This window comes from Prionailurus bengalensis, chromosome E1, assembly GCF_016509475.1.
Source record: "Prionailurus bengalensis isolate Pbe53 chromosome E1, Fcat_Pben_1.1_paternal_pri, whole genome shotgun sequence".
Classification (NCBI taxonomy): Eukaryota; Metazoa; Chordata; class Mammalia; order Carnivora; family Felidae; genus Prionailurus; species Prionailurus bengalensis.
The window spans coordinates 4,137,641-4,165,163 of NC_057347.1; the positions used below are offsets into that span (position 1 = coordinate 4,137,641).

The window sequence follows — 27,523 nt, forward strand, 5'->3', positions numbered from 1 at the left end:
GGCCGGGTCTGATTTCAGAGCTCTTGCCAGGGCTTCTAAAGCTCTCTGGCTTGCCTGACTGTTACGGGTTTCCTCTGCTGTTCGGGGCTGGGCATCAGGGATCGGGACCTGGGATTTTCAGGCAAACATCCCTGTGCTCTGTTCCCTGTAACCCTTGGATCAGGTGACGAAAAGCATAGAAGAACCGTTAAGAAGAATGGAGCCTGTTGCAGAATGAACCCCTGGTAGGTGTGACCTGAACAGAGTGTGGGGGTGTTTCTTCCTAGTCAAGCTCTTTCACCTCCCTGGGCCTTAGCTTCCTTATCTATAAAGTGGGCGTAAACATAGTCATCTTGCAGGCCTCTTGGGAGGACGGACTAAGATACTATGTCTAAGAAGATAATTATTATCCTCCGGAATGATTAAGAACGCTAAGAATTTGTGGTGCCTGGCTGGTTCAGTCCATGGAGTGCATGACTCTCGATCTCAAGGTCGTGGATTCAAGCCCCGTGTTGGGCGTAGAGGTTACTTAAAAATAAAGTCTTGGGGGCGCCTGGGTGGCTCAGTTGGTTAAGCGTCTGACTAGATCAGGCTTGATCAGGTCATGATCTTGCGGTTCATGGGTTCCAGGCCCGTGTCGGGCTCTGGGCTGACAGCTTGGAGCCTGGAGCCTGCTTGGGATTCTGTGTCTCCCTCTCTCCCCTCCCCTGCTTGCACTCTGTCCCCCTCTCCCTCTCAAAAATAAATAAACAAATTTATAAAAAAGAACAAATGAAGTCTTAAAAAAAGAATAGTAAGAATTTATCCCAAATGTGAAATATCTTAATTACATAAGGGAACATGATAGGATTAGAAATGAAGACACATCAAAAGCTAAGAACCAGTTCACACATTCAAACCTCCAGAAACCAGAAGACCAGTCATAATGATGCCCTAAGGGCACCTGGCTAGCTCAGTGGGGTTAAGCATCTGACTCTTGGTTTTGGCTTAGGTCACGATCTCAGGGTTCATGAGTTCAAGTGCCCAGTCGGGCTCTGTGCTGACAATGTGAAGCCTGCTTGGGATCTTCTCTCTCCTCTCTCTCTGCCCCTCCCATGCTCATTTTCTCTCTCTCTCTCTCTCTCTCAAAATAAATAAATAAACTTAAAAAAATAGATTTATTAATATTTTATTATTTTATATTTATAAGTATAAATATAAATATATTTTTATAATATCTATATAATTTTATTGTTATAAAAAAGTTTAATAAATGCCTTTAAAGGTGGCCATCTTGGGGCACCTGGGTAGCTCAGTCGGTTGAGCGTCTGACTTCAGCTCAGCTCAGGATTTCGCGGTTCGTGAGTTCGAGCCCCGCGTCGGTCTCTGTGCTGACAGCTCGGAGCCTGGAGCCTGTTTCAGATTCTGTGTCTCCCTCTCTCTCTGTCCCTCCCCTGCTCATGCTCTGTCTCTCAAAAATAAATAAATGTTATGAAAAAAATAGATTCACGAAGTTGTTACTGTTTTGCTGAAGATTTATCCATATTGTTGTGTGAAGTTGGAGATTACTCATTTGGTGTGTGAATATACCTCGCATTTTTACTTCGTTCCCCTGACAGTGCCACTTGGGATGGAGGTGTGTGTGTTTTTTTTTTTTAATAGAACTGTTCTTTGAAATTAAGAACGAGGAAATTTCTAATGAGCATTCTTTTAGAGGACCCGCCTACGTTGGGAGGCTGAAAATATTATGAGTGGTATAATGTCTACTTGCCAAGGTTGGCTTAGTCAACATACAAGTTCTTCAGTTCCCTTGTTCAAGTGTGGCCACTGCTGTGGTTGGACAATTCACACCTGTATTTGATGGCAAGCCTCACAGCAGTACAAGGTCCTTTATGAAAGGGTAACTATCTGGGTCTCCTGTAATGGTTCATGGCAGTCTTTCTGTTTAAGTAGATGTGGATGACGGTGGTTATCCACGATCAGGTGCGCTAGCAGAATTATCTGCCTCTTCCACGCCATCGTAAGGATGTTCCAGGTATAGTTTCTACGCTGCTGTAAACAGTGATCATTGACCAACCATCCACCTAAAGACTAGCAAACATCCTCAGATGTGGAGCTTAATGTTTCCAGAATGTCCAGAAATGTCATTCATTGATTCTGTCATTTATTTCTCAACCATTATTTATTGCTCAGCTATCATGAGCCAAGAAGGGATCTATGTGTGAGGAACACAGCACTGAATGACAGAGAGAGACTACTCACCCTCACGGAGCTTTCTGACCACCTCGTGTTGGGAAACGGACAGTGAATCCACAAGGAAGTAATCCTGTAGTATGTCAGAAGGTGGTAAGTCCTCTAAGAGGAAAACAAAACCCAGGGAATCCCTGGGTGTCCAGGCAGGAGACAAAATCTCCCTAGATGGTTCAAGAGACTTTAATGGGAGGGTCATTTGCAGGGCTGTGAAAGGGTTAAGGATACGTACACCAGGGCCACTGAGGCACCCAGAGACCAGCAACAGTGAAAAGCTGTTAGCACCCCTTCAGACAAGGGATAGAAAAAGAATTACTGCAGCCCAATGAGAGGAGGTAGAACTTGGGGTCAGGGTCGGTGGCGGGGGGTGGGGGGGTGGGTTGCATCTAGCATATTCTATAGCCATGGAAAGTAGCTGCTACTGTCTGTGAAAACGGGCCAAAGCAGGAAGAAATACCTTGATGGCCATCTTTCCAGTCTCTGACACCATGGTGTGTTTGAACAAGCATGGGGCTGGCTGGGAAGAGAAGCAGACCAACAGAAACAGCAAGGGTATCTTGCCCACCTGATTAACAACAGCCCCTGTACAATGATTAGTCTCTTGAGGACATGCTCACAGGACCAAATACCTTCATATTCATTCATACTCAAGTGTCATTACAAGGCGAATGTCCACACAACTCTTCCCCAAATTTTCTTGTCACCAATTCTTTTTCCATAGTCTCCAACCTGTTGGCCAACCCAACTACCAATATGACTGTGTAGATCTGTAACTCAGGCCATCTTTCCACCCAAAGGAAGTGGACAATAGGTACTGCTCGAGTTCTGTGCACAGCAGGTCTTCCTTCTCTACCGTGTGTCAGAGCCACTCTTGAACGGGATCATCTGCCTCTAGCTGATGCCAATGTATCAGACAGACTCATCTGTAAACCATCCCTACCTACCATTTTCCTTTAATGGAAAGCAAAGGCCATCAATGAGCACAGGTGGGTATCACGGAGTTTTAATGCAACGTACTAGTGCCTTCTCTACCTGCTTGGGCCAAAGGTCAGTTCTCTCTAACTGAGGTGATCCCTGAAGGCGCTGAGAGCTGGCTGTCCGCTGACCGCACTACCAACAGCTGGGGCAACAAATCCATCAGTGAAGAGGAACCTGAGTGACACATCACAGCATCTATCACAGGAGAGGGGAAGAGGCAAACTGAGAATAAGTCCCTCTGATTTCATGGGTGATCAGAGAGTGTTGGTAAAAAGACGATGAGGAACTGATGGATGCCTGAGGAAGTGATGGGGATCTGTGCCGGACAGATGTTCTAGGCAAAGGGACCAGCAAAGTGCAAAAGCCCTGAGGCAGAATGTGCTTGGAATATTAAGAAGGCTCCACACTCAGCTCCAAACCCAATGTGGGGCTCGATCCCAAAACTCTGGGATCATGACCCTGGGCTGAAATCAAGAGTCAGACACTCAACTGACTGAGCCACCCAGGCACCCCAGTTTTTTACTGAAGCATAATTAACATGTAACCTTATAGTAATTTCAGGTGTGCAACATACTCATTTGAAAATTCTATACATTTTCAATGCTCACCTTGATAAGTGTGGTCATCATCTGTCCTGTATGATGTTATTACAATATTATTGACTTTATTCTCTATTCTGTGCTTTTCATCTTTATGATTTATTTATTTTATAACCAGAAATTTGTACCTCTTAGTCTCTTTTCTCTATTTCACCCATCTCCCAACCACACCCCTCTGGAAACCACCAGTTTGTTCTCTGTATTTAAGCGTCTAGTTTTTGTTTGTTTATTTTGGGTTTTCATGCAGTATTTGTTTTTCTCTGACTTAGTTTACTTAGCTTAATACCCTCAAGATATGTCCATGTTGTCACAAACGGCAAGATGTCATTTTTAATGGCTGAATAATACTCCATTGCATACATATATCTTCTTTATCCACTTATGTATTGATGGACATTTGGAATGCTTCTGTAGCGTGGTTGTTGTAAATGCTGCAGTAAGTATAGGGCTGTATATATCTTTTCAAGATAGTGTTTTGTTTTCTTTGGGTAAATACCCAGTACTGAAATTACTGGATCATATGGTATTTCTATTTTTAGTTTTTATTCTTTTATTATTTTTTAACGTGTATTTATTTTTAAGAGACAGAAACAGAGCACAAGTTGGGGAGGGGCAGAGGGAGAGGGGGAGACCCAGCCTCTGAGCCCTCCACAAAGAGCTCGACCTGGGGTTTGAACTGTGAGATCATGACCTGAGCTGAAGTCAGTGCTTAACCAACTGAGCCATCCAGGTGCCCCGGTATTCCTATTTTTAATGTTTTGAGGCCCTACATAATGTTTTCCAGAGTGGCTGTACCAAGTTACATTCCCATCAACAGAGCACAAGGGTTCCTTTTCCATTGTGGTTTTGATTTGCATTTCCCTGATGATGAGTGATGCTGAGCATCTTTTCATGTGTCTGTTGGAGGGCCTACATATCTTGTAGGACATGGTTCAATGTTTGGCTTTTGCTCTAAATGAGATGGTAATCCTTGGAGTGTCCAGAGGAGAGAAAAGATGTGATTTGACTTTCACGTACACCTGTTGTACTGGGACTAGGTTGTGTGGGGACAAGGATGGAAGTGGAGAGGCAGCTGGAGACTTTTGTGACAGTAACCCAGGGAAGCAGTAATGGTGGCCTTGGCTTGGCTTCATTGGGTAGAAGTCAAGGTGGTGAGAAGTGCCTGGATTCAGACAGATTTGAAGGTAGAGCAGACAGGATTTGCTCATGGGTTGGACGGAGGGGAATAAAGGAAAGAGAAGAGTCAAGATTACTCCCAGATTTTTAAATTTTGACTTGAATGACTAATAGGATAGAGTTACTCTTCACTTTCCTTCCTTCCTTCCTTCCTTCCTTCCTTCCTTCCTTCCTTCCTTCCTTCCTTCCTTCCTCCTTCCCTCCCTCCCATCTTTCCTTCCTTCCTTCCTTCCTTCCTTCCTTCCTTCCTTCCTCCCTCCCTCCCTCCTTCCCTCCCATCATTCCTTCCTTCCTTCTTTCCTTCCTCCCTCCCTCCCTCCCATCTATTCTTCCTCCTTCCTTCCTCCCTCCCTCCCTCCCATCTTTCCTTCCTTCTTTCCTTCCTTCCTTCCTTCCTTCCTTCCTTCCTTCCTTCCTCCGTCCCTCCGTCCCTCCCTCCCTCCTTCCCTCCTTCCCTTCCTTCCTTCCTCCCTTCCTTCCTTCCTTCTTTATTTATTTTCTTTTTTTTTCTTTTGAGATGGGGAAGACTGCAGGAGGCAGAGATTGGGGATGTGGGTGAATTCCACGTTGCGTTCTATGTTAATTTTGAAACCCAGTTAAATCTAAGTGGAGGTGTTGAGTGGGAAGTTGGGTAAGCCATTCTGGAGGTATGTCCAGCTGAGAGAGGTCTAGGCTCAGGTTATACATTTGGGAGTTATCACAGGTAGGTGGTATTTCTAGACATGCAATGACATGCAAGCTCTCCTAAGACTTGAGTGTAGACAGGGGGGATATTGGAGGGCTATGCTCTTTGGTACTCCCATCATCCAGAGACTGGGGACTTGAAGTAGTGTCCTCAAAGGAGACTGAATAGATGTGGCCAGTGTGGTGGGGGAGACGTAAGAGAGCAGTGTCCAGGAGCCTGGCAGGTGACCGCCTGCATCTGATACTGCTGGTTGGTCAAGTGAGATAAGGTCTGAGTGGTGACCTTGACTTTAGTCATGTGGAGCCAGTGGAGACATTGACAGGAACTCCTGTGTGAAGATTATCATGAGTTCAGTTCTCCTTCAGTCTTACTGTCCATCCAAGCCCCCTGCACCTGACGCTTTGAAAACATGGTCTTCTGCATACCTTGACATTTGGATGAGAGCCTCGCTATGTCTGAGAGATGCTTGGGGACACCGGCCCTCGGAGCTTGGTTGAATAATGTTAGGCAGCTTCCACTTTTCCCCATTGCCCTGGAGATGCAGAAAAGCAGGACAGGTCGGCAGGATCTCTGGCATGGACCTATGTTTGGGCTCAGATGCAGCTCTCAGGGGGAACAGTGAAAACTCACATCCACTAAGGGTGGGGGGTGGTTTCCTTTTTCTGTTTATGGCTTGACTGCCATAGACAAGGGATATTCCAACCCAAAGCATGTTGCTTAGTCTACAAAGAGATTCTGGCTCCAAATCCCAGTCTACTTTATAGCCCTACTTTAGGAGAGAAGCCTAAAGATTGGCCTGACCCTGAAATAAAGGTATTTTCTAGTCCAAGAATTGAGAACTCAGACTGAGCAGTGTGAATGCATCTGTGGGATTGGGGGCCATTCCGGGAAACCCAGGGCATGAAAGCCGCAGTCTAACGCAGAGCAAGCCCCCCGTCTGTCTTCTTACCTGGAGCCTCTTCAGTATCCTTGGTCCCAAGCAGAAGCCATGTTTTGAATTGAGTGTAGCTTCAAATTGCCCTGACCCATCTCTGGATCAGAGAGAAGGGCTCTCTCAATGGCTTCCTCCTGGCGTTTTCAACCCCTTGACTCCTCCCACAAGATGCCCAGGGCCCTGCCCTTGGACAGTCTCACCTAGGGAGGAAGGAGAGGAGGGGATTTGTCTCCCACTCTGCCTCCAGGAGCCTTCCAGCCCTGAGTCTGAATCTCCGTTCCGCTCCTGACTTTTTGTACAGTCTCAGGCATACAGTTAAACCTGAATCTCATGGCCATCTTCTGGAAATGGAGACCCCAATACTACCACCTTCATAAACGTGCTGTTGTGTAGAGTCAGAATATTTTGAGTCAGCCGCCATCTTTTTTTTTTTTTTTTTTTTTTGCCACCTACCTCGTAAGAAGAGACATGGACCCTTTGCCCTCCAGTCCTCCGAGCCTGGTTGGAGGAGGCCATCGGGAGCCCCTGCTGGCTGCTTCTCGTGATGGATTCCTTAGTCAGAACAACTGAATGCCAGCAGCTTGGAGACTGACTCATCTGTTGTTGAAGTAAGTAGACCGTAGTCATGGACCAGTTCTGTATCAACGGACCCCAAACGGGCATTCAGCTCATACCAGAAAAGGGCAAAGGTTGAGTCCTTACTTCTAGGAGGAATGGTGTTGTGCCTGGAGCATTGTAGACACCTGAGGAAAGTCACCGAATGGTTAACTCAGTGTGGATGGTGTCCAGGCTAAAAATGGTTGGTGGATTGGCATTCATTGGATCCTGGCTTTCTCCCCAGCACGGCCACTGAGATTTCACTCTTGTGTCCCCACCTCGCTGGCAGGGGCTCAGACTCCATCTGGTTTCCTTAAATACCCAGAGGACCCGACACAGTGCTTTGCACATGGCAGATCTTAGCAGTTAATCCTTCTGTTTTGTTCGCTAAATGCCAAGTATTATTCTAAGATCTTCACACACATTAACCCACTTAGTCCTCACAATCCCCGAAAAAGGGGGGCTATTCTCTCATTTTACAGATGAGAAAACTGAGGCACAGACAGACAAGTGACTCACCCAAGGTCAAGGTGGGGGGAGCTGAGGTTTCTGTTGAGGCAGTCTGGCTCCAGAATCTGTGCCCTCAATCACAATCTATATTAATTCCTTCAAAATTCTAAAAAATAAAATGGTCTATTTGATAGAACATATGTGTGCATATATATATATATATTTATATTTATATATGTATATATTACATATATATATTCATTGATAGATATTCTCCCAATGCACACATCACATATACACATATATACAAATATGTCTGTGTGTCTGAGGATTTTCTACTTGTGCACCATGGTCTTAGATGTCGGGGAATGCAGAGAACAGTCCTTGCCCTAGAGAAGTAATTTACAATCTGTAAGAGGGAAACAGGTATATAAATAGATCATTTCAATATACCGAGGAATTAAAATCCACCGGGGTCTGTCTTAGAGCAAAGCTATATGAAACTGAGACACCTTGGCTCTTTTCCCTTTTTTTTTTTTTAATTTTTTTTTCAACATTTATTTATTTTTGGGACAGAGAGAGACAGAGCATGAACGGGGGAGGGGCAGAGAGAGAGGGAGACACAGTATCGGAAACAGGCTCCAGGCTCTGAGCCGTCAGCCCAGAGCCCAACGCGGGGCTCGAACCCACGGACCGCGAGATCGTGACCTGGCTGAAGTCAGACGCCTAACCGACTGCGCCACCCAGGCGCCCCTCCCTTTTTTTTTTTTAAATGTTTTTATTTATTTATTTATTTATTTTGAGGATGAGAGAGAGAGAGAGAGTGGGGTGGAGGGGCACAGAGAAAGGGGGACAGAGGATCTGAAGCGGGGTCTGTGCTGAGAGCAGAGAGCTTGATGTGGGGCTCGAACTCACAAACCACAAGACCAAGACCTGAGCCAAAGTTGGACGCTTAACAGACTGAGCACCCCCGCCCCCCGCCAACCCAGGCGCTCCTGTTTCTTGATGTGGGTGGTGGGTACAGGTTACGTTCACTGCCTGAAAATTCACTAAGCGATGCATTTAGGGTTATGTGGGTTATATACTTTAATATAATCAACACTTTAAAACACTTGAAAGGAAGAAAAGTGTCTTGGGAGCTCAGAGGATATAGCAAAGATTCAGTTTTGGCCGGAGCCTCAGGGATCAAGCACCCTGTGTCCTGCCCCAGCATCTGATCACTGCTTGTCTCTCAAAGTGCCACCTGGGCCCTCCGATGACATCAGCTTCTCTCATGTGGCTCCAGAAAATGCGTTTTTCTCTCTGGCACCTTCTCCTGCATTCTGCACAGATATGTCTTGTTTTGCTTTGCTTTTTGCATTTTTTTTAAGTTTATCTTATTTATTTTGGGGGAGGGGGGAGAGAGAGCGTGCAGGGGAGGGCCAGAGAGAGGGAGAGAGAATCCCAAGCAGGCTCTGAGCTGTCGGTACAGAGCCTGATGGGGGCTGGAACCAGGAACCACGAGATCATGACCTGAGCCGAAATCAAGAGTCTGATGCTTAACCAACTGAGCCACCCAGGTGCCCCTTGCTTTGCTTTTTAAAAGCGAACTGAGTGTCTCTTTGTGAACCTTTCCTACATGGACACACAGGGGTTATGAACCATACAAAGGACCCTGTACACTGTGGAGGGCAGAGGCCACTGGGTACGGACCCCCCTGCTCTAGGCGAGGAAACAGTGCAGGAGACCTCAGCACGCCCTCCTGGTTGGGCTTATTCTGGCAAAAATCCATCCGACATCTCTCCAAATATGCCTGGCTCAACAAACCACAAAATTCCATGCGACCATCATTCATTGGGCACATACCTGACTAGAGCCCCAAACATGAAGAACTTAGCTGACTTCTCCTTATTCTGTGGCTACCATTCGGCATAAGCAGATCAAGTGATTTTATTTGTAACATTCAGGGATGGTTTGTTCATTTTTCCAGAAATGACACGTTCACTAAACACATGAATACTTTCTTTAGATGAATCTAAGTTAGGGCATAATTAGGGTTGTTATACTTTAGCAGCTTATTTTAAAAACAAAAACAGCAACCTAAATTATGTGTTCAGCAACCTGTGGCCTCGATGATATGTTAGTTTAAAATATAAGATAAGTTTATATAATATTATAACAACACACTACGAACCATGCAGAACACCACTGCTTTAAACAAAACTTGCACATTTAGCAATGTTTATTTTTTATTTTTTTTTAATGTTTATTTTTGAGAGAGAGACAGAGACAGAGCACACGAGTGGGAGAGGGGCAGAGAGAGAGAGGGACACAGAATCCGAAGCGGGCTCCAGGCTCCGAGCTGTCAGCACAGAGCCCGACGCAGGGCTCGAACCCACAAACCGTGAGATCATGACCTGAGCCAAAGTTGAACACTCAGTCGACTGAGCCACCAGGAAGCCCCATAGCAATGTTCATTTTTAGAAGCAAAAGTGCCTAGCAATGTAAGTACAACATTTGCAACATTTGTTCTATTTAGTTGCGATAAGGTGTCATTCCATCCGGCTGTTCTCATTTTGTTTTATCATTTGATTATGCTTCTAAGTAGATTTTACTATAGGTAGAAATTAGGAAATTTCGAAGAAAATATATATTTAAAGTAACACAAAACTAATTTTTTAAATTTAAATTCGTGGCTTCTTGATGAAAATTAAAAAAGGAAGTATGGGATAGTCACGCATGCTATCAATCTGTGTCTGTTAATTAAGGGAAAAAATTTCTGGATACTCTTCCGTCAACAAACATGTGCGGGCAACACATTTTATACTTTTGGTAGTTAGAACCTTGCTTTCCCCTGTCTTCAAAACTTCTTACCCTAAGTGTTCACATGTCCCATCTCCTTTGGTTACGTTGATTAAACTCACTGTCAGGAAAGCCTGAGATGCTGATTTATACTAGAGTGTCAATGGTTGATATCTTCTGTAAGAGTGATCTCACTTAAAGATACTGGCATGTTACCGGGAATCAGTAGCTAAAGCCAAAGGTGTTTAATGAAGGGTAAGATGATGGGTAGAAAGTTTACCCGGACCACAGCCTTCTGAAGTCCACCCCAGAGATGTTCGTTGTGGACGTAAGTGCCTGGCTGGTCTGCCTCTGCAGAGCTGGTAGCTTGTGGCTAGCACATGGACACCTTCCCTGGGGCATTTGGTGGCAGGTGCTCAGATGCACTCACAAGGGCATGCCCGGCAGGGCTGGGAGCAGCTTCCATTTCCCGAACACTTTCCGAAGCCTTGGGTTCCGGGAGTTTGTGTTGAGAGTGCTTACTGCCTTTCCGTACCCTCTGCTTCTCTATGAACTCCAGGCGGGCTGCCGTGTATCTGTTCACGGCCATGACCGACACAGCCATGCAGAGCGCGAAAGAACCCCACGCGAGGCTGTCAACGAAAGGCACAGTTAGGGAAGAGTGTGGGGCTGTGGTTTCCTTCCTGCGGGAGGTCAGTCTGATGAAAATCCAGCTCGTAGTTCCACTGAGCTCGGACCCGGACTTTGGATCACAAGTTTCGGACACCAGCCAACAGTGTTGTTAAGGGAAAAGATTTCGGAGTCATTGTGCCCAGTGTGCACTGCAGGTTTACGCCCATCTCTTAGGAACTGTGCACCCTTGAGCTGATGACTTCACCTCTCTGTATCAGTTTCCTCGTCTGCAAAACTTGACGGATAGTAACACTGCACACAGGGCGGTGGTGAGGAATTTAATGAACTAATGTGTGGGAAATACTCAGCATGGGATCTGCTGATACAGAAGTGTTGCTTCTTTGTTACTGTTGCTCTTGGCTCTAACGCAGGACACCAGCCCTGGGTGTTGTTACTTTATATCCCCACCCTCTGGAAACCTGTTGCATTCCGAGATGATGGTCTAGCTACACTTTTCATCTTCCACAGAACAAGGAGGAATGAAAGAGAAAGAACCTCTGCCAAGTGACGAGTGTGTGTTTTCGGGGGATGAAATTCCCAGCTAGAAGAGAAGCCTCCACCTCCAATTACCTACAAAGAAGCCTACTGTAGCTAAGTTCTAAACTCGCTCCAGAGTTTCCAATCATCCCTAAACATGACTTGACCCTCAAGGACACCAACATCTAGGGGGAAAGCCCAACAACAAACAGAAAAAAAATCCAAAGAAAAGAGCTAAGAACAGAAGAAAACACCAAGAAGAAAACCTTTTGATTACTATCTACAGAGACATATGAGAAGCTATTGCATGAACAAAGCAAGATCAGGATAGTTAGAAAAGGAATAATTAGAAAACAAGAAAGACCTAGGGCACCTGGGTGGCTCAGTAGGTTAAGCATCCGAGTTCGGCTCAGGTCACAATCTCCTGGTTCATGGGTTCAAGCCCCGTGTTGGGCTCTGTGCTGACAGCTCAGAGCCTGGAGCCTGCTTCTGATTCTGTGTCTCCCTCTCTCTCTGCCCCTCCCCTGCTCACACTCTGTCTCTAAAAAATACATAAACATTAAAAAACAAACAAACATGGGGCGCCTGGGTGTCTCGGTCGGTTAAGCATCTGACTTTGGCTCAGGAGATGATTTCACAGTTTGTGGGTTCGAGCCCCACATCGGGCTCTGTGCTGACAGCTCAGAGCCCGGAGCCTGCTTCGGATTCTGTGTCTCTCTCTCTCTCTCTCTCTCTCTCTCTCTCTGCCCCTCCCCCACTCATGCTCACTATCAAAAATAAATAATAAAGACATTTTTAAAGAATGTAAAAAAGAAGGAACAGAAAGCTAAGAAATGGAAATAATCAAAGAAATAATACCAGAAAAAAACCCCAGAATTCTAGGATGTGAATATTCCGATTGAAGGGCCCGTCAAGCACAGGAAAGGGAGAATGAGTGTGAATGAGAGATTTTCCCTCCAAGGTGCATCATCCTGACATTTCAGAATACCAATAATAAAGAGTAGAAAGCAGCAGCTTACCTATAAAGGAACATGAATCAGAAGAGTACGGAACTCGTGCCAGAAGCAGTCAATTCTAGCAGGAATTGGAGCCACACCTTCAACATTTTAAGGGAAAATGATTTCCAACAAAGGATTACGCACGCTGCTAAACTATCAAATATAGAGCATTGGATAAATACATTTCCAAATATGCACGAAATAAAATAATATCTTTGCTCCTCGAACCCTTTCTTAGAAAGCTACTGGGGGATGTGCTCCCAAAAAATGTGAATGTGAACTAAGTTAGATAATGACATGGGGCCCAGAAACAGCTCTCTGCTCACAGCACCATGGCAAACCTCCGGGCAGGGGGTCCAGAGCGGAGAGGAATGTGGAGGGTTTTGGTTGGAGCTGGAAGAGTGGGATAGGGGGAGACAGAATTGAGAGATTGCTATGTTTAATGCCATTTTATTTTCAATTTTTAAACATCTTTAAATGTTTTTATTTATATTTGAGAGAGAAAGAGAGCAAGGGGAGGGGCAGAGAGAGACAGAGACGCAGAATCCCAAGCAGGCTTCAGGCTCTGAGCTGTCAGCACAGAGCCCGACGCAGGGCTCGAACCCACGAGTGGTGAGATCACAACCTGAGTGGAAGTTGGATGCTTAACCAACCCATGATTTTTTTTTTAATTTTTTTTTCAACATTTATTTATTTTTGGGACAGAGAGAGACAGAGCATGAACGGGGGAGGGTCAGAGAGAGAGGGAGACACAGAATCGGAAACAGGCTCCAGGCTCTGAGCCATCAGCCCAGAGCCCGACGCGGGGCTCGAACTCACAGACCGCGAGATCGTGAGCTGGCTGAAGTCGGACGCTTAACCGACTGCGCCACCCAGGCGCCCCCAACCCATGATTTTTTAAAAAGATATTATTTTTAAGCAATCCCTACACCTCATGTTGGGTTCAGACTTACAGCCCCAAGTTCAAAAGTCATACACTCTACTGACTGAGATAGCCAGGAACCCCTGTTCAATACTATTTGAGTTTTAAAAGCTATTTGTATGTACTTCTTTGATTAGAAGTTAAGTAATTACAAGTAATAGGAAACGAAACAAAACAAAATGATATTGGAACCAATACCATTTTTTGAGAGAGATCACGAGCAGGGGTGGGGGGAGGAGGAGAGAGAGGGCGAGAGAGAATCCCAAGCTCAGCATGGAGCCCAACGCGGGGCTCAATCCCACGACCCTGGGATCATGACCTGAGCTGAAATCAAGAGTCAGACGCTTAACCGACTGAGCCACCCAGGCGCCCCTGTATAATGTGACATGACTGAGACTTTCTGTTAGGAACACAACTTATCTGTCCATTAGAAGCAGGGGCAGGGTCTCTCATGATTGAAGTATTTATTAGGCAGCATTATAACTCAGGACTCTTCCCCGTAAGCCATGTTTAAGAATGGGATAACATCAGTATCCCCATTTATTTATTTATTATTTTTATTTTTATTATTATTATTTTTTTTAATGTTTGTTTACTTTTGACACAGAGAGAGACAGAACATGAGTGGGGGAGGGGAAGAGAGAGAGGGAGACACAGAAGCTGAACCGGGCTCCAGGCTCTGAGCTATCAGGACAGAGCTCAATGCGGGGCTCGAACCCATGAACCGTGAGATCATGACCTGAGCCGAAGTCGGACACTCAACCAACTGAGCCACCCAGGAGCCCCCAGTATCCCCATTTCTTGAGGGCTTCACTCTTTGCCAAGGATTTCACAAACATAATCTCTTTGAATGCCTAGGGACACATGAGACAGGTCTCATCACCTTCCAGATGAGAGAGCTGGGCTCCAGAAAGGTTAAGAAATCAACCCAAAGTCAGACGGCAGAGCGATGGCCAAGGTCGGTAGTCTTACAGAACCTGCGTGTAACCCTGCGGGTCCGTCGGGGCTTGGGCACCACGGCCAGCAACTTACCAGTATGACCAGCCGTAGTCCCACGTCTGAGGCTTCCAGTCTTCGGGACCAAGGTTCACAGCGATTTGAAAGATGGTTGTGTACATCATGTGGGCCACCATCCCGAGGAGCCCTGCACGAGGAAAGCTGTATGAGCCACAGGTGGGGATGGGGTTTCCCTACCTTGCACGAGTTGAATGTAAACCCCAGGAGCATCCTTCTTGAACCCTTCCAAGCAGGTCCCCCGTCTCACATTCACACCAGTTCCTCGTTGTCGTGAATGCATATGGCGTGTGTTCCTCTGACGTGTTGTTCCTCCCGTGGCCACCTCTCCCCGTGTGTCATGCCCCTGTGTCCCTGTGCTTAGAGGCACCGATGCTCCAGTCTCTCCTTCCCTGTGCAGCGGAGGGGTCCTTGGACCACATTTGGCCTGAAGCCACACTCCACGGGGTTCTGTTCTGTTACTTGTTTTGCGTGTGGATGGTTTGCTAACTCTGGGATACTTTAGGGAAAAATCTGAGTACGGGTGGCTCAGTCGGTTGAGCATCCAACTCTTGATTTCGGATCAGGTCATGATCTCACATTTTGTGAGTTCGAGCCTCACCTCGAGCTCTGTGCTGACGGCATGGAGACTGCTTGGGATTCTTTCTCTCCCTTTCTCTCTGCCCCTCCCCTGCTCGAGCTCTTTCTCTCTCTCTCGAAATAAATAAACATTAAAAAACCCAAGGAAGTTGCCTTGGATTTCATTTTTAAATGCTGGCTGTTTCGTTGTTGTGTCTTTCTTTTGCTGGGAGTCTAATCTCAGGCGTGTTTTCATCGGATAAATGTATGGCCAATGGTGGCCAGGTAGGGATCAGCTTCAGGGGCCCAAATAGAAATGAGTTTTAATTGGTGGGGGCAATTATTTATATATTAATGGGCCGTCTAAAGTCCTTGTGATGTAAACCCTCCAACAGTCTACCTGAAACTGTGTTTGCACACTTGAACTGAACAGACATCCAGAAAGAGGCTTACTCATGACCTTGGCAGGGGTCGGGGGGAGCACTGGAGGGTGCCAGGACCTGGGGAGGAGTCTCCAAGAGCCCATGGCCTACCTCTTTGTTATGAAGATCCAGAAATTGGATTTTATCACCCTATTCGCTGATGATAAAGCTTGGGAAAGACTCCTGATACTTATCACACACAGAAGTGAGCTCTCAGCTGGACTGATGCACTGTTAGCAGGGCTTGGAGTATGGGGACAGAGAAACAAAGGAAGTCATGTGTTGGGGGTCCTTTTCTTGATGGAAAGGCCACTCAGGAGACCAAATGAAGCTGCTCTGATACAGAGGAGGATACAAAAGGAAGACCGCCACCCCAAAGAAAGGGAGTTCTTTATTCTTACACGTACATCGAGCTTGATAATGACTTTCAGCCAGCAACCATTTCTTGCGTTCTTCCCACAGAGTAGGTGCATTTACTTAGTCATCACTATAGCCACTGGAGGTAGCTGGCTTAGAGAGGTTGAGTAACTTGCCTGGGGTCACACAGCACTCACGTAGCAGAGAACTGACACCCAGGTAGGATTTCCTGACAAACTACTGTGCTACATTAGGCAATTTCTGTTCTCAGAGCCAATGTGTCTCCTTCCCAGGGTTGTGATAAAGACCCAGTAATACATTTTATTTTCCATCCCCTTTCTTTTCATCCGTCAGCCAAAGCATCATTGCTTTCCCCCGCCCCCTGCCCCTCCAGTGGGATTTATTCAGTGACTTCTCCGGTGGACCAGCCAGCCATCCTGCTGAACGGGCCGTTGACAGGAGAAGAGCCAGCCTGCACTTCGGCAGTGGGGACAGACAGCCCGGAGCTTTGTCCCTCCCGCTGGGACAGGCTGTGGGGAATCACCTGTTGGTTGCTGTCGACAAGTACCTGCGAGCACCGTGAGGATGGCTACAGAAGCATCCACATTGAGCCAGCGGAAACCAGCGCTCTGAGAACTCACTCCGGAGCCCAGGAGGACGGCACTCGTCAACACCAGAAGGATGTTCAGGATCTCGGCCCCAATGGACAGCCACAAAAGTCCTGCAAAGTGTGAGGGTGATAGAGACACTGAGCCTGGAGAGTTCAGAAGCACCATGATGTCGAACCCTTTGATCCTGTTCCCTTCTAAGACACAAAAACAGCGTGGCCTGGATGGCTCAGTCGGTTGAGCATCCGACTTTGGCTCAGGTCATGATCTCACTGTTTGTGAGTTCGAGCCCCGCGGCGGGCTCTGTGCTGACAGCTCGGAGCCTGGAGCCTGCTTCAGATTCTGTGTCTCCCTCTTTCTCTCTCCTCCCCCGCTCATGCTCTGTCTCTCTCTCAAAAAATAAACATTAAAACATTTTTAAAAATTAAAAAATAAAATACAGAGATTGTCAGCATTTAAAAAGAAACAGAAAACAGGGGCTCCTGGGTGGCTTAGTCGGTTAAGCGTCCAACTTCAGCTCAGGTCATGATCTCACGGTCTGTGAGTTCGAGCTCCGCGTCGGGCTCTGTGCTGACAGCTCAGAGTCTGGAGCCTGCTTCGGATTGTCTCCCTCTCTCTCTGCCCCTCCCCTGCTCATGCTCTGTCTCTCTCTCTGTCTCTCTCTGTCTCTCTCTCTCTCTCAAAAATAAATAAACATTAAAAATATTTTTTAAAAAAGATTGTCCTTCGCTGGGAGGGGGAAAAAAATAAAAACAACAACAATAAAGCAGGAGTCTGATGTGGGGACAGGACAGAGGCTGGGGGGGGGGGTGGCCTCTCTATTCCCTAGTTCGGAAGTTAGTACGTTGTTTGGATTTGACCAGAAGACTTTATCTTGGTCCTTTTATTTATTTTTTATTTTTTTATAATGTTTTATTTATTTTTGAGAGAGAGACAGGATGCGAGTGGGTTGGGGCAGAGAGAGAGGGAGATGCAGAATCCGAAGCGGGCTCCAGGCTCCAAGCTGTCAGCACAGAGCCGGACGCGGGGCTCAAACCCACAGACCGTGAGACCGTGACCTGAACCGAAGTCGGACGCTCAACCGACTGTGCCACCCAGGCGCCCCAATCTTGGTCTTTTTAAAGAAGACACCAAACTTAAGGAAGAAGGCAGAGGCGGCTGAGCATTTAGGAGCCCTGGTTAGAGATCCCGAAACCTTGTTTGTATCTGTGTGGGCCGTTTCTTTGCCCTCCGGAGGGCATCCCGCCCGCTTCTAGGAGACACTGTGCTGCAGGTGGAGGTAAGAAGACCGAGGAACAGGGAGGGAAGCTGGTGTCTGTGAGCTGCGTCCTGGGGCCCCAGCAATGGGCAAAACAGGTGTAGATCCAGCCTTCACAAAACCTGCACTCCCGCTGGGGAAACAGACCCCGCGAAACCATCACGGATTTGATGAGCGGCACAGACAAGACGAAGCGTGCGGGAGCCCATCTCTTCCCAGCCCTGCGTCCGCCGTGGGCCGCCGTGGGCGTATGCATGCCCTGGGACCCGGTAAACACTACCGGTCAGGGCTTCCCGCCCCTCCCCGCCGGCAAGGTCGGTTGTACCACCTTTTCCAGAGCCCCTGACGACTACAGGGCACATGCAGGGGGCAGGTGGTTCCAGCGCTTGGACTTGACTTTGTGGAAAAACCACAAAGAGCTCTCTCGTGTCTCCGCCCCTCCCCCCGTCTCCCCCAACACACACAATCAAAGTGACCCACGCTGTGAGGCTCCCTGGTGGACAGAACATGGGTATTTACCGTGTTCTTCAGCTGGTATTATACTCTGGAAACTTCTACACTTTTCACCTAGAACACAAAGAGAATATACTCATAAGGAGGAGTAACTGTGTTTCTAGCACCCTCACTCTCTTAGGGACAGACTATCCAGGGTCATTTTAATGGGGAGAGAGAGACAGAGCATGAGTGGAGGAGGGGCAGAGAGAGAGGGAGACGCAGAATCCCAAGCAGGCTCCAGGCTCCGAGCTGTCAGCACAGAGCCCGATGCGGGGCTCGAACTCGGGAACCGTGATATCATGATCTGAGCCGAAGTCAGACGCACAACCGACTGAGCCGCCCGGGCGCCCCTATCCCAGGTCATTTCAAACAAGGATTGGGGGATGTGGCAGATGGCTTTACTGTTCACAGACATGTGCTGGCCCCCCTACCCACCCCACCCACCCCCCAATAGGAACATGATTCAATCCCATCGTGGTGAATCCAGGCTTGGCCATAGGACTTCCTTTGGCCAATGAACTGGGAGCTGGCATGGGGTGGGTCACTTCTGGTCAGAAGCTTTAAGAGCCAATGTTATGGTTCTTGTTCCCCTGTCTCTGTGATCACAGAAGCGCCTGTCCCAATGGAGTCCCCATCAGCCTGGGTCCCTGGATAGCTGTGGGGAGGAGTCACCCTTCGCCAACCTAAAAAATACATGTGGAATGAACTAGGGATGAACTTGTTGATTTAAACCCCTGGGATTTGGGGGTTGTTTGTTACTGAGGCATAATCCAGCCGGTCTGGGCTGATACTGTGAGCCTTAGACCACAGGTTCTCACCTTCCCAAACAGCTTCCGTTATGGTATGAGTCTCAGTTTGCCTCTGGTTAGAGGGAAAGGAACAAAGTTTGTATTGTTTTTTTTTTTTTAATTTTTAATGTTTATTTTTGTGAGAGAGAGAGAGAGAGAGAAACAGAGTGCAAGCAGGGGAGTGAAGCAGAGAGAGAGGGAGACACAGAATCGGAAGAGGCTCCAGGCTCTGAGCTGTCAGCACAGAGCCCAACGTGGGGCTCGAACTCACGAACGGTGAGATCATGACCTGAGCTGAAGTCAGACGCTTAACCGACTGAGCCACCCGGGCGCCCCTGTAATGATTTTAAAAAACACACTGGAGCAGATTCAGAGCTGTTACCGAGTGACCTCGCTGTTGGCATCCCATCGAGCTTTCTGGAGCGTGGAAGGACGGGGGGAGTTACTGCGTGTGCACCAGAGGCTGCTTATTTCGTGTTCCGGAAGGGTCCCGGAAGCCTGGGAGTATCGTCTGCCATGACAGATGCCCAGATGCCTGCACAATCACCTGCTTCTTCCCTGCAGAGTTCAGGGGAGTGGCTCCAAGGACCCCTGAGGGTAAGTGACCGGTACAGGAGCATTAGGACTCGGGCCGCATTAGGACACCGCCCCTGCTGCATCACTGACTGGATGCAATCTGGTGCACAGCCCGGAAGGTGCCGGAGGATGCAGACAAGCCTGAGCCCCGGAGCTGCTCCCCATCTGGGCTGGTGGGAACTAAAACAGGGCCAGGTGGGGCACAGATCACTGCCTCTCCAAAGGAATGGCTTTCTCAGCCCTAAACCAAACTTAGTGGTCCCCGCGTTGGCCTCGCGTCAAGGATTTAATGAAATAATGGACAGGAAAGCTGCTCTCAGTTCCTACGCACCGAAATCTCCCTGAAATAAAATGAGTTGTACTGGGGGCTGTTTGCATGTGGTTAGGGCACAGATTGTTATTAAATATAGCACACTGTAAGTATCCTGAGGGCCAGGGTCACGTCACCTACCTTTCCTGGAAGTTTTCACGGACAGAAGGAAGCTTGGGGGAGCATCTTTAGACCGCAGAAATTATTTCTCCTTTGTAGGAGAGAAAACCCCAGGTAACTCTGCTACTCAAGAACCTGCAGTGGCTCCCTATTCCTCCAGTGCTGAGTCAAGGTTCCTCTTCTTTGATGGCCTTGCTTCCTCAACACACAGCCCTTCCCTTTGGTTCACCTTCTATGGCGTCAGGCTCATGCGGGAAGGACCGTCCGCACGAACAGGTGCACGCTCACGGTGGTGCACGTCTAAATGCCACAGACCTTCAGATTGGCCACGCTTGTCCTCACGAAACACCAAGCGCCCTGGGGCCTCATTGCTTCCCACGTCTGCCCTGCGCCTCTGCTGGGCTCCAGGAAGAAGAGGAACAAAGGCTGGGTTTATGATACAGCCACTTGGTTGAGCTGCCCTGATGGGATTCTTTCTGGCGAACGTGTCGCAGGCTTTACCCGTCACATGACCCGAGGGAGGGCACTTACACAGCCTGGGGGTGAGGATGACAGCCCTGGGGACCCGTCTGCCAATCTGTAGCCGCGGTGGCCCATTCAGCTTTTGAATTAAGCCCACTTTGGATGGATGCAACCGTTTTCCTGAAGATTCTCCGATTTTGGCAGTGGGCACGGTGTTAGGGTCGCAGCAGCAAAACATCGGCCAGTTTCTCCTGGTTGTACCAAGGAAGTCGCCATTGCACTGGGGACATCTCCACACTCACACGCTGCTCTCAGAGAGCCCTTTTGGGGCCAAAGAGTGCTTCTTCACGTAAGCCCCCGCGTCATCCCCATGAGACCCAATGAGTGAGGCCGGCAGGGGGGAAACAAGTGTGTGTCAAGGACAGAATGGGGCACGTAAATCCTCAAGGCCTGGCCTCTGTGCCTGGTTCTGCCATTCAGTAATCGGACCACTCTGAACCTCGGTCTCTTCATCTGTGAAGTGGGTGTGATAGAAGTCCTCCAATGACAAAGTTGCGAAAGGATTCTGTGAACTGCCTTATGTTTTTATTTGTTTTTTTTTTTTTGAGTGTTTTGTTATCGATAAAGACAAGTGCACACAGCCACATTTGACAGATCTGGAGGCCAGGCACAAACAGGTGGGTAGAGTCAGGAATCGAAACACCTGAGACCCAGTGCCTTATGCACATCACCCACCTGCTGTCTTTCTCCATAATGCACGGAGGACGAATTCTCTCTCTTGCCTTCCCTGGAGGGCCGCCCTTTCTCTCAGGAATAAAATGGAGGCCAAGTGCAGAGCCAGGGGCAGGGCAGAAAAGAAAGCAGAGGCCGGCCAAGGAGATTAGGAGAATTCACAATAGCTTAGAAGGCTGAGGTCAGCCTGGGCCAGATGTCAGGCCGTCGTGACCCCTTGATTAATCTGAATCCTCAGAAATGGTGTTCCTTTTGAATGAGGCCAGCGGGATTAAAAGGAAAAATCTTCATAAATCCCACGAAGCCAGAGAGGCGGGTGTTAACGGAGCTTGGCGATACAGTTTCACCAGCCAAGCAGGGCAACATGCCAGCTTGGGAACTGGTGTCCGGGTCCCCGGTGCTGGACTCGGGCATCTCTCTCTGCTTGTTCCTCACCCCCTCCCCTCTATGGGGTGCCCAGGCCCCTCGGTCCTTGACCTTTGGGGTTTAGTGCAACGGCGAAGAATTGGAAACGGACACCTTTTCTTGGCTCATTGATTGGACGCTTTCATTTCAAATCTCCATTTCAGAGTGTGGGATCAGAGGCGCTGCACCCCTTTAAAGGCACGTTAGGCAGGGGCCCCCGGGGGGCTCAGTCGGCTAAGCGTCCGACTTCGGCTCAGGTCATGATCTCTCCGTCTGTGGGTTCGAGCCCCGCGTCGGGCTCTGTGCTGACGGCTCGGAGCCTGGAGCCTGCTTCGGATTCTGTGTCTCTCCTTCTCTTTCTCCCCCTCTCCTGCTCATACTCTGTCTCTGTCTCTCAATAATAAACACATTAAAAAAAAAATTTAAAGGCACTTTAGACAATGGCATAAAGGAATGGGAGGAGGTGGCTTGTGCAGAGGATGTCCTAAAATCACACTCCGGATAAGCCTCCCCTGGAAGGTCAGCTTTTGCAAGGACAGAGCTGATTCAGAAGGAAAAGATCCAGGGATGCCCCTGGGGACATCAGAGCTGGGGAGGGGGTGTTGGACTTCCCGAGACCCCTTTCCTGGGCTTTCTCAGATCAAGGGGCAGCCTCCCCAGGATGGAGTCCTTACTGTCAGGTGTCCTGAGCTCCCCCCTCCTCCGGGACTCTCTCTTTGAGCAGTTTGGGTGCCCTCCCATTCACCTCCAGCTGTAATCCTTCTCTCTCTCTCTTTTTTTTTTTAATGTGTATTTATTTTTGGGAGAGAGTATGTGTGAGTAGGGGAGTAATCCTTTTCTGTCGTCTACCCCAAATCTCCCAGACACTTGTGATAAATGAGACTTACGAGCAGATGTTTATGGGGACTGATCTTCAGCTGGGGGCCCCAGGCTATATTCCGTGGCCAGTGTGTTTTCCTGGGCCTATGCAATGTTTTCGAGATGCTTTGAAATTGGGGATTTTCACGGGGAACTCCAAGTATTTTACTTTTCTGGAAAACTCGGAGGATCTGACAACATTGAGCACATAAGCCCTCGTGACCATAAAGTTGAGCTGAGCCAGGGGCTGCCTCTTTATCTGGGGATGAGGTTTCAAGGTCATTGGTATTCCCTGATGACCTTGCTTCATTTGCTTTTGTTACCACCTTCTGTGGGCATTGGTTTGCGACCTGTGGCATGTATCTTTTGTTTTATTCCTTTGTGTGTTTGCTGTTAATTCAGTTACTCTTTAGTAAAAATTGCATTCTAAGCTTTTTGCTCTGGGAGCGTCTCATAACACACGAGGGAAAAAAAGGTGTTCTGGAGAACATGCTTCTTCTTGGCTCTTAATAAAGTGATGACGGTATTTAGAGACTGTGGTTTACTTGGATGAACTTATTATCTTAGGAAGCATAAAAAATGTGAGCAGAGGGTTTTTTTGGATTGATAGACACAAAATTATTCACTGGCAATTATAAGACAACTTCTCTTGAGTTTTGGACACTGTGGGGGGAAAGAGGGAGACTGGGTAAGACTTTTACAAAGAATGAGGGGCATCTGGGTGGCTCAGTCGGTTGAGAGTCTGACTTCAGCTCAGGTCACGATCTTATGGTTTGTGGGTTCGAGCCCCGCGTTGGGCTCTGTGCTGACAGCTCAGAGCCTGGAGCCTGCTCCGGATTCTGTGTCTCCCTCTCTCTCTGCCCTTCCCCTGCTCATGCTCTGTCTCTCTCTGTCCCTAAAATAAATAAAAACATTAAAAAAAAAGAAAATTTAAAAAAAAGTATATAAGATGCACATAAATCAGAAAGGAATCAAGAATTCCACTCTTTATTTCTACTTGGCTTGGTCCATGAAACGTTGAGAACATCAACCCTCCTTAGAATTCAGCCTGTGTTCCTGACAATATATTTTAAAACCTTGCAGAGGTGTGATCCACAAGAAGGCAGTGTGTGTGTGTGTGTGTGTGTGTGTGTGTGTGTGTGTGTGTTGGTAGAATGTCAAGGAGATTCCGGGTTTCTGGAGGAAGAAGTATGAAAGGTCTTCTCACGGCGCCATAACTCTGCTGTCGGCCTCTGCTTAGGTCGAGAAAGCCCCCCTCCTCCCACCTGGGTCACAGGTTTTTATCAGAAAGCTCAGGGACAGGTGTCTAATTTCCTGGCTCCTGAGAAGCAGTGCTTCTCATCTTGTTCATTTAGGTGTTTCTTTCTAGGGAAGACTGTCTTGCTGTCTTGCCCAGATCCTTGTCCTGGAGTGACCATGACCTTGCGTGGCAGGGGAGGAGAGTTGCCTCGGGTGACACTGAAGAGACACGTGGGTTAAGTTCTTCTGTAGTGAGGCTTCCCCTTCCACCCTGCTTTGTGTTCTAATGCAAATACCTGGACTGTTCTGCCTCAGACACTCTGTCCTGTCTGCCTGGAATATCCTAATCTCCACCTATTAAAGCCATTGTCCTGCTTGGAGGTACAGTGGCCACCTCCTTTATGAAGCCTTCGCCATGCCCAGAGCTATGAATAACCTCTTTCTCCTTTCTATTCCAATATCATATGTGAATCTTTGCGGTAACCATGGTCATATTTTTCCTTGTTTTAGTTTCATCTCGATCCTCACCACTGTGGTCCACTCACCTTTGTATCCCCCCATTCCCCTCATCTTGTGCTTGACAAGGAAATGCTTTTTAGCGAATTTGTTCCATGCTTCTTGGAATGCCCTTTCCAGAGGGCTTTGCTATACCCCAGGGCATGCTTCTCTAACTCTGGTGTGTGTCTTAATCACCAGGGGAACTTATTAGAGATACAGATAACACCAGATAGAAAAGAGAGCTGAGGGGAATAAAAAACAATGCTATGAGGATGGGAAAAGAAAAGGCAATTAGGAACTCCAGTGAAAGCAAAAGGCTGTACAAGAAATTTAATGTACTGGTAGCACCTCCTTGATTCTGTAATGAACAATATTTATACAGTCTAAATAATTATTGGTTTATTGATTTATAGAAAACAACAATATAAGTATATTAGGAAGATGGGAGAACATAGGATGTGGTGGTATGAGAGATTTATCCTTATCTGTCATGACAGGAAGTCAATAAATCATGTCTAACATGAAGACAGCATATGGTTTTTGAAACATGGAGGCAAATACCAGAAGAAACAACTGAGCTAAAAGTGGTTTCTCTGAAGGGTGGGATCAGGTTATAGAACAGGAAGGCAGCAGGGGACTGTTGGTTTCTCTTATAAGTGTTTTTAAATGATTTGATCTCTTATCTATGTATAAATATTACCTTACTTAAATATACATACATATTTTAAAAAAGACTGTGGATATCTAGACCCCATTTAGATCTATCGAATCAGAATCTCCTGCACTGGGCACCTGGACTTGTATTAACTTGCTGGGCGATTCTCATGCACAACAAACATTTGATAACCGGAGTGGTGCTTATATGCAGCTATGGAAATAGAAGTAGGCAGACCTCACGTGGGGACTTGGAAGGGGAGTGGAAATTCCCAAGCAACTTGCCTATGGGTTTGGTGACTATATTTTACAAACTAAAAATCTGAGACTGCCTTCAGTGCCCTCCAGAATGCAGGATCATGAGCCTCCTGTGTCTGTGGGGGTAAAGAGAGAGGACGTATAGGAAGATAGTGGCACCCCCCAGAGGAGAGCGGCAGGAGGCCCCTCCAGTAGCTTTAGCTCTAGGTACTGTTGTATCATGTGTACCACACTTAAAGCAAAGGCCATATGTACTGACAGAGACACATGGAAGGGTAAGACTAGGCACTGCCCCTTGGTGGCCCCCAATGGGGCAGGATGGAGAGGGGTAAGCAGCATTGAGAGGGTTCCTACTTGGAGCCTTTTACTTAGACCTCAGAAGAAACCTCTAATGTTATAAGGATGAAAAAAGGCAATTAGAAACTCCAGGGAAAACAAAAAGCTGGTCAAGAAATTTAATGTGTTAAGCCTGAGGTCAAGAGAAAAAAGGGGGGGAGGTCCTCTCCTTTCCACCTTGAGGGGTGTGCTTTTCTAGCAGGAAGGGCAGAGCATTGTGGCCCCAAGCATGGACTTGGGTTTGCCCTCAGGCTCTATGACACTGCAGAGTTCAGCTCCTCCCTCCTTAGTTCCTTAGGATGTAAAACAAAATTTTTTTTTTTCTGAAATAGATGTTCCAAATACCAACCATTCCCTTCCCTCTTCTCTCTTGTCTTCCTCTCCCATTTCCCTTACCAACTGGCAGAAGTTCAAAAGATATGGAACCGGGGCTGAGTAATATGGCAAAAGCAGGGTTGGGCTCGCCAGCCATATGACCTGAAACTCTGAGCCTCAGTTTCCTCACTTGTGAGCTGAGGAAATAATACCTACTCTATGGGTATAGAGTACCCATGCAGGGTTATTCCAAGGATTTCCAGAGACAAAGGTCTAGCTTGTTAAGGATTCTTACTTCTTGAAGGTGCCCCCCAAGAGGGAGGATCCTTTCCCACCGATGATGATAAAAGTCAATTTTCCAAGAGAACTTGCCATTTCTTTTTTTTTTTTTGTAAGTTTTTAAATTTTATTTTTAAGTTTATTTATTTATTTTGAGGGAGAGATAGAGTAAGGGGCAGACAGAAAGAATCCCAAGAAGGCTCCACATTATCAGTGTGGGGCCCGATGCGGGGCTCGAACCCACGAACCGTGAGATCATGACCTGAGCTGAAATCAAGAGTCAGACGCTTAACCGACAGAGCCCCCCAGGTGCCCCTGAGAACCTGACATTTCAAGACCCCCTAAAAAGTGCAAGGATGCGGTTTAGGGTCAGACGGGGCCACTTTGGGTTCTCGGGGGATTGGGTAGACACTAGCAAATGGTCAAAGCGCATTCTTACAAACACCCCACATCAGGCACTGTTGCAAGGCAGGGAAGCCAGTCATTTACGCCTTATAATAACTCTTGCTGACATACTGCTGTCATCCTGTTTCACAGATGAGAAAACGGAGGCCCAGAGAGGTGAAGAAGCTCACCCAAGGATACAGAGGCTGTCAGCGGCAGCACTGGGATTCAAACCCAGGCAGCCTGGCTCCCGAGCCCCTGCCTCTGTCGCCCCCACCCCCGGCACCTGCGGCCACGCTCGCTCACCTGCGCTGCCGAGGTTTTCCTCACAGGACTGCCAGAGCCCCACGTGGAACCGGCTCTGGATGAACCTGTCGTCTCCCGTCTCCCAAATGTACTGGACGGCCTGGCTCTCGTCGTCCCTCCTGCCACTGCCGTGGCCCCTGTTGAGATGAATGCATCCCAGCCCTCCCGGAAGGTCCTGGCACAGAGGCTTTGCCACCCTGCGGGTCCCCTCGCACCAGTGGCTGCTGCCCAGGGCGGCGAGGGAGAAGGCCAGGGCGAGGCAGACGGGCAGTAGGGCGTGCACCTGCTGTCTCCCGGCCCCGTCCATGGCTGGAGGAGGCGTGCGGCCTCGGGATGAGCAGCGGGCCGCCTCCCTGCCTCCGCGTGCTGCCCGCCCCTCTCAGCCCTGCCATCTGGCACCCTTACGGGCTTCTCTCCCATCCCCGGGGGCCCCCCAGCGTGTGACGCCCGTGTGCGCGCCTGTGGCCTGAGAAGCCGCGGGAGAAAGAAAGCACGAAGCCGACGTGTTCCCATCAGCTGCGTTCGCGCCCCCACCCTCCCCAGGGTGTGGGTGTGTAGGACCATGCCGGCTCTGTTTTTGTCTTTTTAAACCCGGGGTAAAATACGCACAAGACAAAATTCACCATGGTGACCATTTTCTACTTTCATACTGCTGTGCCCCAGTCTCTAGTCCCCTCTTCATCTTGGGACCCCGGGGGCGGAGCTCCCCTTCCCTGTCCCCGGCCCGGGCACCTGCCACTCCACTTCCTGTCTCTACCAACTCGGCCACTCCGGGGACCTCACACGGGTGGGGTCATGCAGTACCCCCTCTTCCT

General features: G+C 48.1%; 1 protein-coding gene and 1 long non-coding RNA gene across 2 annotated transcripts; one reads left to right on the forward strand and one right to left on the reverse strand.

Moving 5' to 3' along the window:
- Positions 1–34: 34 nt before the first annotated feature.
- LOC122484954 lies at positions 35–16,401 on the forward strand. Its single transcript, XR_006297749.1, has 3 exons — positions 35–224; positions 7,042–7,188; positions 16,182–16,401. It is a non-coding gene; the product is annotated as an uncharacterized LOC122484954 (long non-coding RNA).
- Positions 9,998–27,523, reverse strand: GSG1L2 (GSG1 like 2). Its single transcript, XM_043583112.1, has 5 exons — positions 26,709–27,523; positions 18,213–18,260; positions 16,396–16,548; positions 14,510–14,621; positions 9,998–11,040 (listed from the first exon to the last, which is right to left on the reverse strand). The coding sequence occupies exons 1-5, from the start codon at positions 27,013–27,015 to the stop codon at positions 10,782–10,784; spliced, it is 879 nt and encodes a 292-aa protein (XP_043439047.1). The 5' UTR covers positions 27,016–27,523; the 3' UTR covers positions 9,998–10,781.